The 20,955-nt window shown below is 45.8% G+C and overlaps 1 protein-coding gene across 1 annotated transcript in view; it reads left to right on the forward strand.

Annotated features, from left to right (window-relative positions):
* Window positions 1-20,955, forward strand: part of OTOG (otogelin) — an 87,017-nt gene that overhangs the window by 59,158 nt on the left and 6,904 nt on the right. Inside the window, 11 exon segments of the mRNA XM_011232207.2 lie at window positions 13-158; window positions 607-696; window positions 9,968-10,151; window positions 12,425-12,645; window positions 12,854-12,992; window positions 14,785-14,979; window positions 15,192-15,404; window positions 15,954-16,058; window positions 16,227-16,334; window positions 16,953-17,054; window positions 20,095-20,193. Of these exon segments, the coding sequence (XP_011230509.2) occupies window positions 13-158; window positions 607-696; window positions 9,968-10,151; window positions 12,425-12,645; window positions 12,854-12,992; window positions 14,785-14,979; window positions 15,192-15,404; window positions 15,954-16,058; window positions 16,227-16,334; window positions 16,953-17,054; window positions 20,095-20,193 (1,602 nt within the window).

Here is a 20,955-nt window from a genome sequence, read left to right on the forward strand (position 1 = left end):
CCCCTCCCCCAGGCCGATGCTCAATCTTCCCTGATCTAAGCTTCGTGACCTTCGATGGGAGCCACGTAGCCCTGTTCAAGGAGGCCATCTACATCCTCACCCAGAGCCCCAAAGAAATGGTCACCGTCCACGTCCTTGACTGCAAAAGTGCCAATCTGGTGACTGGCCCCTGCTCCCTTTCCTGCTGGGGCCTCGGGACTTGACTAGGTTTGGAGGGGAGACTGAGCAGTGAATTGGGTGTTAAGGGGTGCCAGAGGCAAGGACAGACGCAGAAATCCCTACATTCGCTCCCTCTGATGGGGTCTCCGGGAATGGCAGTGTGGAGAAAGTGTTCGTGGGGTGCACCACCTCATGCCCCTTCCTGGGTGGAAGCAGGCAGGGCTTTTTGTTTGTTTTTGCTTTTTTTTTTTTGGCCGGACTTACAGGGGGTCAGGTAGAACCAGAAATGTTCCATGGGATTCTGTGCACCATCTGCACAGCCCCAGCGAGTGCCCCCGGCATATTGAGAGGGGGTGGTAGGGAAAGTGTGCTCACAGTGGCTCCCCAGGAGGAGGAGGCAACAAGGACTGGGCTCCAAGTTGATGAGGAATTGGGCTCTCTCTGCAGGGGCACCTGAACTGGCCCCCGTTTTGTCTGGTGATGCTGAATGTGACTCACGGGACCTGTCAGGTCACCATTGATCGTTTCAACCGTAAGGTGAGTGCATCGAAGAGCCAGTCTTCCTAGGGCTGCAACGAGGCAAGGAGCAAGGCATCCAGGGGTGGAGGGGTCTTGAGGCTTACTCATGACTGGGGGCAAGGGTGGGGAGGGACCCTTCCAAAGAAAAATAATGCAAAAGTTGATATGTTTGTAAGGGATTTTAATTGAACTATTTGTGGCCACTCTAATGTCAGGGGAGGACGTGTACCAGAAGCAATATTGTGAACGAGAGGAAGTTAGAATGGCAAGAGACACTGACCTGAAATGATGTGGTTAAAGTATCCGCTTCTGCAGTTTTTATAAAAATACGTGGCCATGTGAACACATTTCTAGAGCCCCTTCCAGGAAGGAGACTCTATATGTGAGAACCCCCAATTTTAAACTTCATTAGTTTCACACGAAGCTCACCTCTGCCGAGGGGGTTGGTGCCCAACTGCAGCAACCGCCCCCCCCCCGGGGTACCCGCCAGAGGGTCTGCTTTGCCCCTCCCAGCAGGTGCATGCAAGGGGCTGATTTTTCCCCTGCTGTGGTCTGAAAGTCCCGACTCTCCCCACCCGTTCCTGAGCCAAGACCTGCAGCCACTGTTGGAATATGCCCTTGAACACCGAACAAAGGGCCAGCACACCCTGTGGAGCCCTCAGGAAAGGGGCTTAGGGGAGTGGACTGTCCATCAGATAGAGGCTGACACAAAAAACTCCCTGGGTTTCCTTCCTTAAGTTTTTACATTTTTCCATTAAAAAATATGTAAGGTACAACTTACCTACAGTGAAATTCACCCTTGTTAGTGTACAATTCTCCGGATTTTAACAAACACCCACAGTCCCTTAACCACCACCACGATTATGATCTAGAACAGTTCCATCACCCAACCGTCGCCCTGAGCCACTTTGTTGTCAAGCCCTCTCCCACCTACTGACGGCCACTGTTTCTGTCCATATAGTTTTGCCTCTTCCGGAATGTCATATACACGGAATCAGAGTATGTAGCGCGATTCATCCATGCTGTGTGTATCAGGAGCTCGTGGATTTTTACTGCTGAGTAGTATCCCGCTATACGGATGTTCGTATATCTGTTCGTTTATCCATTCACCGGTTCAAACACATTTGGGTTGTTTCCAGTTTGGGGTGATAACAAATAAAGCTGCAATAAGCATTTACATAAAGGCTTTTTTTTTTAAATTGAAGTATAGTTAACGTACAATGTTATATTAATCGCAGGTGTACAACAGAGAGATTCAGCATTCCTGTACATTACTCAGTGCTCATCACTATAAATGTAGACGCCATTTATCACCATATGTTATTGCAATGTTATTGACTGTATTCCTTATGCCATACTTCTCATTTTCATGACTTACTTTATAACTGGAAGTTTGTACCCCTTAATTCCCTTTATCTATTTCACCATTCCCCCACCCCCCACCTTCCCCCTGGCAACTACCAGTTTGTTCTCCGTATTTAAGTCTGTTTTTTAGTTGGTTGATTGGCTTCTTCCTTTCTTCCTCCCTCTTCTTCTCCCTCCTTCCCTCCCTCCCTTCCTTCCTTCTTTCCTCTCTCCCTCCTTCTCTCTCTCCCTTTCTTTTCTTTTCTTTTCTTTTCTTTTCTTTTCTTTTCTTTCTTTCTTTCTTTTTTCTTTCTTTCTTTCCTTTGTTTTTTAGATTCCACATGTAAGTAAAATCATGCACCATTTGCCTTTCTCTGTCTGGCTTATTTCACATTGCACAGTACCTTCTAGGGTCCATCCATGTTGCCACAAATGGCAAAATCTCATTCTTCTTTATGGTCAAGTAATATTCCAGTGTGTGTGTGGGGGGTGTGTGTCTGTGTGTGTCTCTGTGTGTATCTCTTTTATCCATTCCTCTATGGATGGACACTTGGGTTGTTTCCATGTCTTGGCTATTATAAACAATGCTGCTATAAACATACGGGTTTCTATAGTCCTTTGAATTAGTGTTTTTGTATTCTTTGGGTGAATACCCAGTAGTGGAATTACTAGATCATATAGTATTTCTAGTTTTACTTTTTAAAGCAACCTCTATACTGTTTCCCACAGTAGCTGTACCAATTTACATTCCCAACAGTGCACAAGTGTTCCTTTTTCTCCACATCTTTACCAACACTTGTTATTTCTTGCCTTTTTGATTATAGCCATTCTGACTGGTGTCAGGTAATAGCTTGTGGTTTTCATTTGCATTTCCCTGATGATTAGTGATTTTGAGCACCTTTTCATGTGTTTGTTGGCCACCTGTACGTTGTCTTTGGAAAAATATCTATTCAGATCCTCTGCCCATTTTTAAGTTGTTTTTGTTTGTTTGTTTGTTTGTTTGTTTGTTTTTGGGGTTTTTTTTTGGTGTTGAGTTTTAAGTCACTCTAACGGATGTGTAATAAGATCTCATAGTGATTTTAATTTGCACTTCCCTAATTCCTGATACGATTGAACATATTTTCATGGGTTTGTTTTCCATGGTATATCCTCTTTGGTGAAGCGTCTGTTCACCTCCTTTGCACACTTTAAATATTAAGTTATCTGTTTTATTGCATTTTGAGAAATTTATATATTTTGGATACAGGCCCTTTATCAGATGTAAGTATTATCTTCCAGTCTGTGGCATATTTTTTTCATTCACCTACAAGTGTCTTTCAAAGGGCAGAAGATTTTGATTTTGTTGGAGTCCAATTGATCAGTTCGTTCTTTTATGGACCATGATTTTGGTGTTCTAGCTAACAAACCTTTGCCTAATGCAAGGTCTCAAAGATTTTTATCTTATGTTTTCTTCTAGACGTTTTATAGTTTTAGATATTACTTTTAAGTATATGTTGCATTTTAAGTTAATTTTTATAAATAGTGTGAGATATGGGTCCAGATTCTTTTTTCTTTTTCTCTTTTCTTTCTTTCTTTCTTTCTTTTTTTTTTTTTGTGCATATGGACACCAGTATGTTCCAGCACCATTTGTTAAAAAAACTATCCTGCCTCTATTGACTTGTTTTTGCTCCTTTGTCGAAAATCAGCTAACCATTAATGTTTGGGTTTATTTCTGGACTTTTAGTATCATTCCATTAATCTATATATTTATCTTTTCACCAGTGCCACACTGTCTTGATAACTGTTGCTTTTGTATAAAATTTTTATTAAAATCAGTTGTATGAGTCTTCTAACTTTCTTTCTTTTCAAAATTATGCTGGTAATTTTAATTCTTTTATCTTCCCATATACATTTAGAATCAGCTTATTGATTTCTATAAAACACCTTGCTGAGATTTTGGTTGGAATTACATTACATATGTAATTATGTAGGAGGAGAATTACAACCTGAACATGAGTGAGTTTTCCAATCCATGAACATGATACATCTTTTTGTTTAGATCCTCTTTGATTTTTTTCCCATTGGTGTTTTGTAGTTTTCAGTGAAGAATCTTGCCCATATTTTGTTAGCTTTATCTCTAAAAATATCATGTTTCTGATCCTATTGGAAATGATTCTGTTCTTTTTATTTCACTTTCCAATCGCACATTGCTGATATATACAATACAATTTATTTTTGCATTTTTTAAAAGGAATTGCCATTGGGTTTTCAGTTAGCTGATTGTACACATGAGTTTTGCATATTTATCTCATATCTTACAACCTTGCTAGACTCACTTATTAGTTCTTGTAAATTCTTCCAGTTTTTCTACATAGGTGTTTATGTATTTTCTAAATAGAGATAATTTTATTTCTTCCTTTTCAATAGATATTCTTTTCACTTATTTTTCTTGCCTATTGCACTGGTTAGGACCTCTAATGTGATGTTCAGGGAGTAAGCACTTATATCCTCGTCTTACATCTGATCTTAAGGAGAAGGCATTCAGTCTTTCATTATAAAGTATGAAGTTAGTTCTAGGCTTTTTATAGATATCCTTTATCAAGGATGAAAGTTTTCTTCTATTTGTAATTTGCTGAGAGTTTTTATTACCATGAACAGATGTTAAATTTTGTCAAAGCTTTTTTCCTGCATCTATTGGAATAATATTGTTCTTTTTCTTTAGACATTTCCCCTTCAAAATCACAGTATTGGTGTTTACTTTAAAAAGGAAAGATTTTCACATTTGCTTTAAATAAATAGCTTACAAAGAATAGTAGGTCTATTTAGAGATCATTTTTTAAAGATTTATTTATTTGAGAGAAAGAAACGTGGGGGAGGGGAGAGAGAGAGAGATTTAGAGAGAAAATCCTCAAGCAGATTCCCTGCTGAGTGTGGAGCCTGACTCAGGGCTTGACATGGGTCTCCATCCCAGGACCCTGAGATCATGACCAGAGCCGAAATCACGAGTCAGACGCTTAACTGACTGAGCCACCCAGGCACCCCATTAAGCTCATCATATACTCTTGCTATCCTTTTAATGTCTGTAGGATCTGTATCCATGTACCCTATCTCATTCCTGATATTAGTACTTTGTGTCTTTTTCCTTTTCCTGACCAGTCTGGCTAGAGGTTTGTCAAATGTATTGTTTTTCTCAAAGAATGTTTTTATTGGTTTTCTCTGTTGTTTTTCTGTTTTCTATTTCATTGATTTTTCCTCTTATCTTTATTATTTTATTCCTTCTGATTCCTTTGGGTTTAATTTACTCTACTTTTTCTAGTTTATTAAGGTGATAGCTTAGGTCACTGATTTGAGACCTTTCTGCTTTTTCTGTTATAAGTGTCTAGTGCTATAAATTTCCCTTTAGATACTGATTTAGCAACGATCTTAAAAATTTTAATATATTGTGTTTTCATTTTCATTCAGTTTAAGATACTTTAAAATTTCCCTTTTGGTTTTTATTTAACCCATGGGTTATTTACAAGTGTTTTTCTTTAGTCTCCAAATATTTGGTGATTTTCCAGCTATCATTCTGTTGTTGATTTCTAATTGAATTTCATTATGTTCAGAGAACATGTTTTATCTAACTTTGATCCTTTTAAATTTAATGAGACTTGTGTAATGTATCAATATGCTCTAGCTTATAAATGTGTATTCTTTTGTTGAGTGGAGTGTTCTGTGAATGTCAGTTAGGTCAAGTTCACTGAGAGTGCTGTTAAAGACTTGTAAATCCTTATTCATTTTCTACTTGTTCTATCAATTACTGAGAGAGAAGTTGTTGAAATTTCTGATTATAATTGTTGACTTGTCCATTTTTTCTTGGAGTTTTATCAATTTTTTATTCACATATTTTGAAATTCTGTTATTTGGTGCCCAAGAGGGTGTTATGCCCTCTTATTGAATTAATTCCTTAATCAGTATGAAATGGCTTTTTTATCCTGGTAAAAGTCTTTGTTCTGAATTCTGCTTTGTCTCATTCATCTATATTAATGACTCCAGTTTTCTTTTGATTAGTGTGACATGTATATGTAATGTATGTAACTAAGAGAAATCCTTTTCCATTCTTTTTCCTTTAACCTATTTGTGTCTTTTTATTTAAAGTAAGATTTTGTAAGGAGGGAATAGCTGGGTCTTCCTTTTCTCTTATCCAGTCTTCTAATCTCTGCCTTTTAATTGGGAGATGTTTAGACCATTTACATTTAATTTGGTCATCAATGTGATTAGATTTGTATATAGCATAATATTGGAATTTGTTTTCTGTTTGTTCCATCTGCTCTTCATTCCCCTCCCTTTCCTCTTTTTCTGTCTTCTTCTGGGTTATTTTTAATGATTCCATTTCATCTCCTCTCTTGGATTATTCTCTATACATTTTACTTCTACATTTGTTATAACCTCCACAGTACATCATTATGATTTTTCCTTAAGCGGTCAATTATCTTTTAACGTGGTTTTTAAAATAAGAAAAGCTTATATTATCCACATATTTATCATTCCTAGTGTCCTTTATTCCTTTGTGTAGATCTGGATTTCCATCTGATATCACTTTTCTTCTGCCTGAAGGACTTCCATTAACATTCTTATAGTACAGATCTGTGAGTCTAAGGCTTTGTTTTGTTTTTTAAGATTTTATTTATTTTAAAGAAAGAGAACGAGAGCAGGGGGAGAAGCAGAGAAGGAGAGAGAGGAAGAGGGAGAGGATTTCATGCAGACTCTGTGCTGAGTGCCAAGCCTGATACAAGGGCTCAATCCCACAAACCTGAGATCATGACCTGAGCTGAAACCAAGAGTCGAGTGCTTAATGGACTGAGCCACCTGGGTGCTCCTTAAAAAAGTTTTCATCTCACCTTCATTTTTTAAAGATATTCTGAGTTTAGTATTGTCTGTTGGCTTTAATTTTACTTTCAGTATTTCAAAGATTTTGCTCCACTGTCTTTTCTTTTTAAATTTAGGTAAAATTGACATAACATAAAATTAATCATCAATCTCCCTAACTCCTGGCAACCATCAATATGCATTCTGTCTATAGATTTGCTTATTCTGGATATTTCATATAAATGGAGTCTGCAATATGTGATTCTTTGTGTCTGGGTTCTTTCACTTAGTATAATGTTTCTGATGTTCATTCATGTTGTAGCATCTACCAGTACTTCCTTCATTTTTATGGCTGAATAATATTCCATTGTGTGTACATACCACAGTTGTTTATCCATTCAGTCATCACTGGCCATTTGGGCTGTTTCCACCTGCTGCCTATTGTGAATAGTGCTGCTATAAATTTCTACTGTCTCTCGCCTTGCTTATTTCCAGTAGGAAATCTTCTGTCATTCTGATCTTTCTGTCACTGTGATTCTTTCCCTACATAGTGTGTCTTTTTTTTTAACTGCTTTTACAATTTTCCTTCTATCGCTGCTTTTTTTTTTTTTTAAGATTTTATTCATTTATTTGACAGAGAGAGAAACAGCCAGAGAGAGAGGGAACACAAGCAGGGGGAGTGGGAGAGGAAGAAGCAGGGTCCCAGTGGAAGAGCCCGATGTGGGGCTTGATCCCATAATGCCAGGATCACACCCTGAGCCAAAGGCAGATGCCCAACGACTGAGCCACCCAGGCGCCCCTCTATCACTGCTTTTAAGCAATTTGGTTAAGACATGCCTGGTAATTCATTTCTTTTTCAGAGACTCCAATTACACATATATTAGGCCAGTTAGAGTTGTCCCACAGATCACTTATGTTCTGTTCATCTTTCTTTCAGTCTTTTTTTCTTTCTGTGTTCCATTTTAGATAATAGCTATTGCCCTATATTTAAGTTCATTAATATATTCATCTATGGTGTCTAATCATCTATTAATCCCATCCAGTATAGTTTTCATCTCTGACATTTATTGTATTTTCCATCTCTAGAAGTTTGATTTGGGTCTTTTTGTATCTTTCACATCTTGCTCTAAAAATGTTGTTTTCCTTTATTTTTTTGAAAATATGGAATATAGTTTTAATGATTGTTTTTATGCCCCTGACTACTAATTCTATTATATTTATCATTTCTGGGTCAATCTAACTGATTTTTCCCACTTCATTATGGGCTGTACTTTCCTGCTGCTTTATGTGACTGACGATTTTTTTATTGGATTACAGACATTGTGGGTTTTGCCTTGTTGAATGCTGGATATTCTTTTCTTTTTTAAAAAATATTCTTCATTTTTGTATTAGTTATACAACTTGGAAACAATTCAATCCATTGGAGGCTTGCTTTGTTGAGGGGAGCCCATGTAGTTTTATCCTAAGAGGATTTTATTCTCTATTTTTCGTTCTAAGTAGTGATTCCTCACTATTGAAGCAGTAACCTCCTCGTACTCTACCCTCCACCCTATGTATATTTGCTCTGTAACTAGTGGTGTCTCTAACTCTTCCCAGCCCAGTGTGACACCTGGGAATTTTTCTGTCAGCTCCCAGGTGATTGCTTTCCTAGTCTCAAGTAGCTTTCCCACCTGCATACACTGGTTAGTATTCATGCGCAGGGTCAGGACAGGGTCAGAGAGGGAATGGCTGCAGAACTTCTGAGCATGTGCACATGCTCTCTCTCTTTCCCTTTCTCTCTCTCCCCATTTTTTCTCTTTTTCTTCCCAGCTCTCTTCTCTTCAGCATTTTGTTCTGCAAACTAGATATCTTGGCCTCCATGAACTCCCAACTCTTGTCTCCTAAACTCAGAGAGCCCACCAGTCTGCACCTGGGTTCCTTCTCCCTTTCTGCACCGTGGACTGGAGACTTCTTCTAAGCAATAACTGGGCAATCAAAAGGCTCACTTCATTTGTTTCCCCTTTCTCAAGGATCATTCTCTGTGATGCCAACTGATCAATGTCTGAAAACTATTGTTTCATATACTTTGTCAGGTTTTTTGGTTGTTTAAGGAAAGAGGATATATCTAGTCCTTATTATTCCATCTTAGTCAGAAGCTGAAGTCCAAGTCCTTAGTTTTGAAAATTTGTCCTTTGTCTTTACTTGAACTCAGGGTTCTATGAACACAAGTGAGGATCCCTGAGCTTCAGATATGAGTGTTCATTCCCAGAACTAGGAGACCACTCCAGGTTCATGGAGCCCCGGCCCCTCCTGCACAGCTAGAAGGCTCAGGCTGAGAGCACCAGGGATTTCCCAAGGTCAAAGTTTTCCAACACAGAACTTTCTGTCCTGGATTATTTGCAAAGTGATTAATAAAACAGTGATTCTTGTAGGGGAGGGAGGTATAAAGTCATTATAAATATTTTAAGGTTCTAATCTTTTCATCTCCCATTTCTACAAAGCAAAACTAATAATCCACAGTACATACAAATTTCACCTTGTCAGTATGTAGCGGAGGTTGTAGCTTTGAATGTAAAGTGTTTGAGAGAATTAGGGTGTGTTGCATATTTAACAAACATTGATTGAGAACCCAATTTATGTCGGATCCAAAGGCAGGTGCTGGGGATTCAAAGTTGGATCAGCCAGAGCATCTGCCCTTAAGAAACTCAGAGTCCATGAGGGAACAAACAGATTCTATCTTAATGGCCAGCATAGAGATGAGGAGGCCCCAGAGAAGGGGTGCCCAAGCTAGAGCCTGGAGACTTAGGGAAAATCTCCCAGAAGAAATGATCTGAGCAGAAACAGGAAAGAAGAGAGTGATTAGAAGGCCTCAAAGTGTGTGTTCTTTTGGGCTCAGGGATGCAGCCTGCCTCCCACTGTATTTTTTTTTTTTATCATTTTGTGCTCATAAAAATGGCTTTAGAATTCTTGGATGCCACTTGGACAGTATCTTGGCCACATGTACCTGAAACAGAGCCTGTCACATAGCTTGATACTGTTTGTTGGATAAATGCACGGGTGGACAGATGGATGGCTGGCTGGCTGGATGGATGGATGGACAGACAAGCTGTGCTCACATTGAACACTCTCCCCCCACAAGGTGACTGTGGACTCACAGCCTGTCTGGCCCCCTGTGAGCAGACACGGATTCAGAATTGAGGACACAGGCCACATGTATATGATCCGGACGCCCTCCCACATCCAGATTCAGTGGCTCCACAGCTCAGGACTCATGATCCTGGAGACCAGCAAAGCCAGTGAGGCCCATGGCCGTGGCCTATGCGGTGAGGTGGGACCCAGCTGGGGGAGGGGGGATGCTTCTTGGGTCCACCTCTGCCCCCGACACAGGTTCCCCTGAGGGAACCCGGGGAAAGCCGGGACAGAAGGCCAGGCCAGAGGTGGTACCAGCACGGCTGCCAGGGCAAGGGACCTAGTGTCTAGTGTTCTGGGGCTCCCAGCAGGGAGATGGCGCAGGGCTCTGGCCTCGGCCACTTTTCACTTTAACTGGGATTGTCTGTCAGCTTGCTCGATAGCTTCCTAATGCCGGTTAATCCTTCCTGTCTGCATTGGCCTGGGCACTTCACAAAGCACTTCCAGCCTCTGATCTCACTTATTGCACATCATCCACACAACACTCCTAAGAGATGACCATTGAACTAAAAAAGAAACGGGGCTCAGAGAGGTTAAGTGGCTTGCCTCAGCTCACACAGCAGAGCTGCCGCACACATAGAACCAGGGCTCTTCAGACCATAGCATGACTGCAGGAGCATGCCCTAAGGGACTGGATGTATTTTGATAAGGAAAAGGGGTGCAGGGGAAGCCTGAGTGTGAACTGCTGCTCCCCACAGGGCACTCCGTGACGGACGGCCATGATTATGATGATGGAAGACAGAGGAACACTTCTGTGTTCCATAAACGCATAAATCTGCCCCATTTCGATCATTGACGCTCGCACCCCTGTACTCAAATTGTCCTCTACACGTGAAAGGACACGTGTAAGTCTGTTCCCTGCTCAGCCTTTTATTTACTTACCATGTACCAGTCACAGGACAGATAGTAGGCAAAACAGACGAAATCACTGTTTTATGAGACTTCTGTTCTTACTGACTTATTGATACAAGCATCTCTCTTTACACACACACACACACACACACACTCACCCCCAGCACCGCCACCACTCCACCATCTTTTTCTCACCATTTCTTGCTTCTGCTGTTTATGCCTAGCAAGGAGTGCTGTGCACAGTAGTAATCCCCTCCCTAAGAGACCTTCGTGACACCCGTCGGTGACTCAATGCCAAGACCAAAACTGCAAGCACTGGGACCATTGATAAAATCTGAAGGTTTTGTAGTAAATCATGCTTTAGATTCATGAAACCAGTGGCTGGAGGTGTTGGAGCAGAAGTCAGCGAATTTATCTCTGTTTTATTCAAGCTAACACTTAGCATCCCGGGCACCCTGCTGGGCAGCTGGGGTTGGGGGGACACTACTGAGAGAGTGAGAAAAATGAGTCTTTGCACTCAGAGCAAGAAGCCCAGCAAACCAAAATCCGTTCTACAGAACTGGGAAGGTCATGGACGGGTGCATCTGAAGGGCTCTTGAAAGAAGGACTTCCGAGAAAGTGTTTCAGGCAGAGGGAGCAGCATAAGAAGGTCAAGGGCGGGGAAGTGTGTGTTTGGAGCCTAGAGCGTGAGAGATGAAGCGGGAACTTAAGGTCATGTTAGAAGCTGTGACAGAAACTTCAGCCCCACCCCCATTTCAGTGCCTTCCAACACAGCCGAAGTTTATTTCTGGCACACACAAATTCCCAGGTGGGGACTACTTCCACCTTGTGGCTCTGCTGCTCTCAACACAAGCTTCCAACTCCACTGCAGGAAAAGGAGTCAAGGAATCCCCTCACTCTCCTGCTGTCGGCTGGCACTCAGCATGGGCTCCCCCAGCCCCAAGAGAGCCTGCCACAAGCAGGCTAGTGAACTGCCTGGGGAAGAGGAGGAAACGGGTGTTACACTCAGCTAGTAATCTCTGCTTAAGCAGATTTTTTTGGAGTAACTTTTAATTTTCATATAATGTCAGAAATAGTATAAAGAACTCCCATGTACTTTTTACTCAGATTTACCAAGTGTTCATATTTTTGTCCCATTTACTTTTCCTGCCTCTGTGTGTGTATAAAATACACACATATGTACACATACATGTATATGTATGTATGTATATATACATATATGATTTTTGTATATGCCCTTTTCTGTGTTATACTATATATATATATATATATATATATATATATATATATGCATTTTTCTGAGGGATTTGAAAGTATGTTTGAGACACCGTATCCCTCTATCTCTAAATACTCTGGTGTGTGTCTCCGAAGAACAATGATGTCTTCCTACACAGCAGGTTTCTTAGGTTCTCTGTGCCTCAGTTTTCTCATCTATAAAAGGGGGATAATAGTGATATCAGCCTCAAAGACTTGTAAGGAATATGCAAAGCGACACCTGGGGACCTGGGAGTGGTGGTGATAATTATGGCTATTGGGGTAATCTGCCCCTTTCCAGGTATCTGTGATGGGGATGCAGCCAACGACCTCACCCTGGAGGATGGTTCTGTGGTGGGTGAGGCTGAGGACCCCGCTCCCTTTCTGGACAGCTGGCAGGTGCCCAGCTCCCTGACCTCGGTGGGCCAGACCCGCTTCCGGCCGGACAGCTGTGCCACAGCTGACTGCTCGCCCTGCCTTCGCATGGTGTCCAACCACACCTTCAGCGCCTGCCACCGCTTTGTACGTACCAGCTGGGCCCAGCGTGAGGGACCTCCCAGGCTCGGGGTGGCGGCACCTGCCTGCAGAGTGTAGTTCCCAGAGGTGCTGAACTTGGGACCAGATCAGGAGTCTTCAGAAGCTGGTCGTTGCCCCTGGGCAGGGCTGGGAGGAGCCAGGCCCGGGATGTGGGCCATCAGGGTAACCAGCGCTGTTGCATGCCTGTGCCCAGGTGCCCCCCGAGTCCTTCTGTGAGCTGTGGATCCGGGACACCAAGTACGTGCAGCAGCCCTGCGTGGCACTGACGGTGTATGTGGCCATGTGCCACAAATTCCACGTGTGCATCGAGTGGCGGCGCTCCGACTACTGCCGTGAGTCAGGGGTCTGATCGGGTTTGGGGAGGATGGGCGACTCCTCCATTGCTTCTGATGCTCCCACCCCCTGTTAATTATTCATTCATTCATTCATTCACTGATATTAATTAATAATTCGAGAAATATTTTGTAAATGCCTCTCTAAGCAAATGAATAAATCAACACATTTATTTTTATTGTAATTTAGATTAATAAATCAAATGAATATCATCTGCTTATTACTTAATTTATCTGAATCTCTTTGCCTCATCTGTAAAATGAGGAAAGTAATCATAGCTCCCCCCAGGCTCGTTTTGAAGGTGACAGGAGGTAATGTGTGCAGAGTGCCTCACGCAGGCCCACCACATGGTTACCATCCAGGAAATATTTGTTCCTTTCTCTTAATTCTTGGTCATTTTTCTCTTCTCTCGGGCTCTCCCCTCCTTGCCTGAGAAGGGACATGAGATCCACCCCCTCCCCACCCCATTAAGTTTGCATTAGTGGGGTAGACAGGGGTGGACCGGCCTAGGGCAGCCTGATTTATAAATGTGGACACATCCAGATAGGCAGGAAGCAGCTCACAGGAAGACCACGCCTAGAATATGACAGATAAAAGATGAAAGGACAAAGTCATTGAGAGTAGTGTTTTTCAAACTGTGCATATGAAATCAACTCTGGGGTCAATATCATATTAAAAATATGCAACAGAATAGAAAATCCAAGTGTGTACTATACCTAGAAAGAGTAAACATTGTTTTGTGAAAAAGTTTGTTTCAATATATAAGTAATGCTCTAAAAAAAAGATTAAAAAAATATGTGTGTGTATATAGATATAGATATAGATATAGATATAGATATCAGTAATTCTCAATCCCAGATATCCTTTAAAATCACCAGGGAACTTCGAGAAGTATGAATGCTGGGCCCCACCATAAGAGGTTCCAATTCAGTTGCTCTGGGGTGGGATCCTGGCAAGGGTATTTCAGAAGCTCCCAAATGATTCCTCTGTAAGGACCACTGTTTGAGGTTTGAAGACCACTGTTCTGCATGCCTGTGTGTATTGGACCACAATGTAAAAATCTACTTTTTAATTTACCGTCAAGAAAATTTGAAAACACCGATCTAGAGCAAGGATTTGGCAAATGTTTCCTGTAAAGGGCGAGACAGTAATTGAGGCTTCTCAGGCTTTATGGTGCCTGTCACAATTACTCTGCTCTGCCCTTGGAGCGCAAAAGCAGCNTATGAATGCTGGGCCCCACCATAAGAGGTTCCAATTCAGTTGCTCTGGGGTGGGATCCTGGCAAGGGTATTTCAGAAGCTCCCAAATGATTCCTCTGTAAGGACCACTGTTTGAGGTTTGAAGACCACTGTTCTGCATGCCTGTGTGTATTGGACCACAATGTAAAAATCTACTTTTTAATTTACCGTCAAGAAAATTTGAAAACACCGATCTAGAGCAAGGATTTGGCAAATGTTTCCTGTAAAGGGCGAGACAGTAAATAATTGAGGCTTCTCAGGCTTTATGGTGCCTGTCACAATTACTCTGCTCTGCCCTTGGAGCGCAAAAGCAGCCAGATACAATAGGCAAGTGCCTGGGCGTGGCTGTGTTTCAATAAAACTTTATTTGAAAAACAGGTAGGAGGCTGGATTTGGCCATGGGTTGTACTTTGCTGCCCCCCCCATCTAGATAAGGGAGGCAGGGACACCAAACCCCTTCACACTCTCTGCTGAGGCTCAGGTGCTGCTCTGAGGCCCCTCCTCGCTCTGCCTGGGGTCTGAGCCAGGCCTGGTGCCCACGGTGCCCCTGCAGCCTTCCTGTGCTCCAGCGACTCCATATACCAGGCGTGTGTGGCAGCCTGTGAGCCCCCTGAGACGTGCCAGGATGGGCTGCTGGGCCCGCTGGACCCAGAGCAGTGCCAGGTGCTGGGCGAGGGCTGTGTCTGCTCTGAAGGCACCATCTTGCACCGGCGCCACTCAGCACTCTGCATCCCCGAGGAGAAGTGTGGTAGGTTCCTTCCCTACCAGGGTGGGGCCCTCCAAAGCTGACCTCACCCTAGGGTTTCCTCATCCCACCTGCCACCCAGGGCCGAGGCCCATCTGCCTCCCTCCAGGTCTGCTTTGGGGATAGCCAGTGTCCCAGGGAAGGTCAAGCCTGGGACGGACTGGGTCTCCCCACCCGCCTCAGTCCCCGGTGCCCCGCCGTGTCTCCCACTGCAGCCTGCACCGACAGCACAGGGGTGCCTCGGGCCCTGGGGGAGACCTGGAACAGCTCCCTCAGCGGATGCTGCCAGCACCAGTGCCAGGCTCCCAACACCATCGTCCCAGTGGACTCGGGCTGCCCAGAGCCCCGCCCTGAGACCTGCCCACGTTTTGGGGAGGTGGCCTTGCTCCTGCCCACTGAGGATCCCTGCTGCCTGGGGACAGTTTGTGGTAAGTCCCACCCTTCACTTCCCTCCACCTCCACTGTAAGATGGTTAAAAGGCTCCAGCTCTGCCTGCTGACCTTGATGGGCAGGACAAGGCCTGGGAAAACGAAAGCATCTTGTGGGGGGTGTGTTATGAAGAGTGGAGAACACCGCCTGGGGTACAGGAGCCGCCCGCCCTGCCGCCCCATGAAGCAGTGTGGGAGCCAGGCAGCCTGGACCACTCTTTCTCCACCACTGCCCAGCACCTTGGTTGATTCCGCTGTAGCCCGAGGCTCATCATAGTCCCCACTTTCTGGGTTGTTGTGAGAATCTAGAAGTTAATACTGATCTAGGACAACAGCTGGCACATGGCCCATCTCGATGAATATTAACTATTAATGCTCTTCTGTCGAGCCCTGGACCTTCCGTGTGACCCTCAGGGGCCGCTTCCAGGAATGTGGGTCCTGGGGGGATGGAGGAGGAAATGAGGACAAGCTGTCTAGGTGCTGGGCAGTACTGGAGGCTGGGGGGTAGTCCCAGCCTCCAGGTGACAGGCCCTGTGGCCCCTGGCCCAGTGTGTAACCAGACTCTGTGCGAGGGCCTCGCCCCTACCTGCCGCCCAGGCCACCGACTCCTCACCCACTTCCAGGAGGACTCCTGCTGCCCCAGCTACAGCTGTGGTGAGTGGTCCAAGGTGGGGAGCGCAGGGGGAGGGGGAGCCCTGAGGCTGGGGTAGGGGAGCTCTGGGGGCTGGGTTCTGGCTGGGGATTGGGGCAGAGCCGGGGTGGGGGCCCAGGCATGGCCAGACAGGGTCTGCTCCCAGCACTTAAGTTTGGTCTTTTCTGCAGAGTGTGACCCAGACCTGTGTGAGGCAGAGCTGGTCCCCAGCTGCCGCCAGGACCAGATCCTGATCGCCGGCCTCCTGGGGGATTCGTGCTGTCCCTCTTACTTGTGCGGTGAGTGGACATGCCATCAGCTTGCTCAGGGGGATCCCAGCCATCCCCTTCCTCCCCTGTTTCCCGGGGCACCTGGGAGGAAAGGGTGGGGGTCTCCAGGTGGACTGGGCACAGGAGAGGGGTGAGATTCCCGTTCATAACGAAGGGAAGGAAGAAGAGGAAACCAACCTGGGCTTCACCCCATTCATTACTAGAAGGAGAAAATTGGTGGCGTTCAGTGTAAGACTTTAGGTAGACAGGAAGGATCTAGATTCTTGCTCCAGGACAGGCCCCATGAAGCCACGAAAGACTACTTGAGTCCAGGGGCGCCTGAGTGGCTCAGTCGTTAAGCGTCTGACTTAGGCTCAGGGAGTAATCCCAGAATCCTGGGATCGAGCCCCTCATCGGGCTCCCTGCTCCGTTGGGAGCCTGCTTCTCCCTCTCCCACTCCCCCTGCTTGTGTTCCCTCTCTCGCTGGCTGTCTCTCTCTGTCAAAAAAAANAAAAAGACTACTTGAGTCCAGCTCCTGTCACAGCCGGGTTTACGTACCCTCCCCCCACCAACCCAGCAATCTGCTCTGTACCAGGACTCCATGAGGGGGACTGCCTGTGACGGCTGTGGCCCCTCTCCCCTCCCCAGCCTGTGGCGACTGTCCAGATCCGATCCCCGAGTGTCAGGAAGGAGAGGCGCTCACCGTGGACAGGAACACCACAGAGCTCTGCTGCCCTCTGTACGAGTGTGGTGAGTCCCAGCTGGACATGGGGACCTAACCATAAGGGGCTCCAGGGACATTTATGTGCCACCTGGGCCCCTTCACAATGTCTTTCCTTGGGACCAATGGGAGTTCAACAGGGAGCCACAGGGAGCCCCCAGGGAGTGAGCTCCAAAGCACAGAGACGCCAAACCCGTGATGGATGAGGGGGCCCCACCGGGGACGCTTGGCCAGGCCATGGGAGCCGGACGGTGCGGGTCCGGGCTGGGACACGGATGGCACTGAGGCTCCAGGAGGACGTTCCCTGTCCCTTCCCTCAGGGCCCCCAGGGCCAGGGGAGGCCTAGGTTGAGGCCGCCCCAACCCTCCCAGCACTGACTCACACACTGCTTCAGGGCCCCTATTGCCCTGTGTGACCCTGGCATCTGCACATGGAGCCTCCATCCCAGAAGACCCTGCATCTCGAAGCCTCTGAAACCCCTTCTGATATCTTTACAGGACGTTGTACCTTAATCTAGTGTGTACTGTGTACCTGGTGCCTTAATAGTGCCCATTAAACAGGGGATAGCCAGCATCAGGGACTTAGGAAAACCTGATGGGTGAGAATTAACACACTGGTTGAATTTAAAGATGACTCCATTTACAGAAACTGCGCACTGATTATAGGAAAAATGGGCGTGAACCTTGCCTGCACAGAGCAGTGCCGGTGAGGACTGTCTGCCAGGAGACTCCAGGGGCAACCCTGATGGCTTCAATGTCAGAAACCAACTTTGGAACAGTATAGACTACATGGAGCATGCCCCAGATGACCTGGCCACACTGCGCCAACTGGCTCCACCTGGGGTCTCCGAGGCCACTTGTCCCCAAGTGTTCACAAAGCTGCTCTGAGCGGAGGGTCAGCGCTCTTCCTCTCGTCTTTTCTCTCCTCTTCCTGCATGTCTCTTCATTTGTCCTCCTCAGCCTCTCTCTTATTCACATGGCTCTCCGTGGTTCTCAGGAGGAAGTCTGGTCATGTGGAGTGAGGACAGGCACGGCCACTCAGTCGTGGTTTTGCGCCCCAGTTCTGCCATTTACGAGTGTGGCCAGGGGCAAGTCACTGACTCTCTGAGCCAAGGTTCCTCAAGTGTAGAATGGTGTTAATAGTCCGCACCGAGGGGCTCTCGTGAAGACTGGAGATAATGCACGCGAGGTGCCTAATGCTCCTTGGCTCACGGTAGGTGCTCGGGAAAGGAAGGCTAGCGCTACCACCACTTCTCGCAACCCTCACTGTGCTTTTATTCTAGAAGCCCTGTATGTGCCTCATAGAAGGTACAGAATCCAAGTGAATGCAGGCAAGCGAAAATACTTTCTTCCTGCTTCCTAGGTATTCCACTGTCAACACGTTAGAATATATCCTTCCACATATTCTCTCTGTCTTTGTGTGTGTGTGTTTAGCCAAAACGAGATCATACTGTACATGCTTTTTTTGACGTTTTATTGTTTTTATTAGAGTATAATTAATATTCTATTACTTTCAAGTGTATGACATAGTGATTGAACAAATGTAGACATTACTCAGTGCTCATCATGATGAACGAAGTCACCATCCGTCACCATACAATGTCGTTATAATATTGTGGACAATATTCCCTGTGCTGTACTTTTCATCTCCGTGACTTATTTATTTTAAACCTGGAAGTTTGTATCTTAATCCCCTTTACCTATTTCACCCGACCCCCCCTGCACCCCCACCCCCGACAACTGCCAGTTTGTTCTCTGTATTTAAGAGTCTGTTTTTTGTTTGTTTGTTTGCTCATTTGTTCTGTTTCTCAGACTCCACATGTAAGTGAAATCGGACGGTGTTTGTCTTTCTCTGACTCACGTAGCATAACGCCCTCTGGGTCCCTCCACGTTGTCACAGATGTGTACCTGTTCTCGTTTAACCTGCTGTTTTCGGGTCATGTTAATACATTTTCAAGTTAAATCATACCCCAGCCAGGACCACACATTCCTGTTTTGTCTCTTACATGTCTTTGAACCTAGCATAGGCTCCTTTTTCTGCATGACACAAAATTACAGAGTGTGGGCTGGGGTCCTGCAGAAAATCCCACCTTCTGGGTTTATCCGTTGCTTCCTCTTGGGACTGTTTACCTTGTTCCCCCATCCGCTGTACTTCCTGTAAACCAGAAGTTAGATCTAAGACTCTGTGGATGCGAGTTGCCAGTGTGGGTCTCGACAGACGCGAGCTTCACAGTACGCCTCACATCACGAGACACAGACTATCTGGTCGAGACACTGTAACTGAGGCTAACGTGGGCGCTGCACGAGGGTGGTGACTGTCCCATGCCTCCATCTTGCACTTACATTTTCTTCCTTCAACCAGAAAGGAACCCATTACTTTGACACTATACAAAGGTCCTTCTCCCCCTCCACCTCGTAATTTTTTGAGACATCTGTCGATAATCCTTACCCGTGCCAATTTTTTTTTAAAGTAAATCAGATAAGTCTTACAGTTTTCAAAACCTCCCCTTCAGCGCTGCCCTCACACCTCCCCTCCCCACCACAAAGTTGTGCCCGGGAGTCCCTCACTCCTTGCCTTGTCCTCTCAATAAATGAGAAGATCTGAGGAACCCCAAACTAAGAGGGGCTGCCTGAAGACTAGGATAGAGGGAAGTGCGCACCCTGGAGTGTGGTATCCCTGAAGCAGGGAGGGCTCAGGTATGGTTTCCACAGGGTGGGCAGAAAAGTGTTCTCTCGAGGGAACCGTTCCCGGCCGTGGAGCTTGTGCTGGTCACTGGCTCCCATCTGACCCCTCCTCTCAGGGTGACACAGAATCCGGGGGAGGGAAGGCCCCGTTGAGTGACTTTAGGTTTTGGCATTGTCGTATTGCTAGTGCCTCCTCAGAGTGGAACTAAGAATTAGTTCTATGGGGAGACTCCAGGAGCACGGACTTCTTCCCTGGACTCCAGCCCCGGAGGGTGTCTGAGGACATTGGGGGGGGACCCCAAGGAGGAGCCAATGTTGCCTTTCTGGGGGCTTCTGCTCCAAGGTGTCTGCAGCTGATGTGCCCCCTGCCTCCCGTCCCTCACAGTGTGTGAGAGCTTCCGCTGTCCCCAAGTGCGGTGTGGCATGGGCACCGCTCTGGTGGAGGTGTGGAGCCCGGACCGCTGCTGCCCCTACAAGTCCTGTGGTGAGTCCCTGGATGGGGATGCCCTACCCAAAGGCCCCTGCCAAGAGGGGGGCAGGGGAGGAATGCCCCCCCACCCTGCTGTCAACCTGTCAACGTTTACCTCTAGAATCACCAGAACCTCCTTCCTACCCCTGGCATCCCATCTCTGGGGGCTTAGCATACCTACACCTTTTTCTCCCCAGGCTGAAAGAAGGAAAAAAAATCCAGCTCCCTCTTCCCAAAATATTTTTCCATCTCAACAAAAGTCTGTATTTCAGCTGTCTGTTAGTAAACATGATCTTTGTTAAAATTTCCCTCAAACCCCTTTGGGAGCCTCCGTGATCAATAATGAACACCAGTGAGCTTTATGTAAAAATGGTATTTAAAAAGAGTTGAGAAGCTATTTTGCATTTTATTTCACTTGCCTTTTTTCCGGGCCTCCAATGTCAACTTCGCCCGGACAGAGACTTTAGTCCGTTTTATTCATTGCTTTGTCCCCAGAGCACGGAAAAGCTCCAGCATAGAGTAGGGGCTTACAACTATTTGCTGCAAGAGGGAGGGACCCAAGAGAGTGTTCCCAGCCGCTCTGACCTTGCGCTCTCCTCAGCGAAGCTGGGGCGGTGTGTCTGTTAGGTTCCCAGCCGCTGGCTCCCCTGCAGCTCCCAACAGGACCAGGCCGAGGTGGAAGGCTTGGAGCAGGAAAGCCAAACTGGCTGGGATATATATTTGGGAAAGATAGTGGGTCAGAAGCTCCATTCCTGCCACGTTCACTCCTGGAGAGGC

The sequence above is a fragment of the Ailuropoda melanoleuca genome, chromosome 16 (genome assembly GCF_002007445.2).
Source record: "Ailuropoda melanoleuca isolate Jingjing chromosome 16, ASM200744v2, whole genome shotgun sequence".
Classification (NCBI taxonomy): Eukaryota; Metazoa; Chordata; class Mammalia; order Carnivora; family Ursidae; genus Ailuropoda; species Ailuropoda melanoleuca.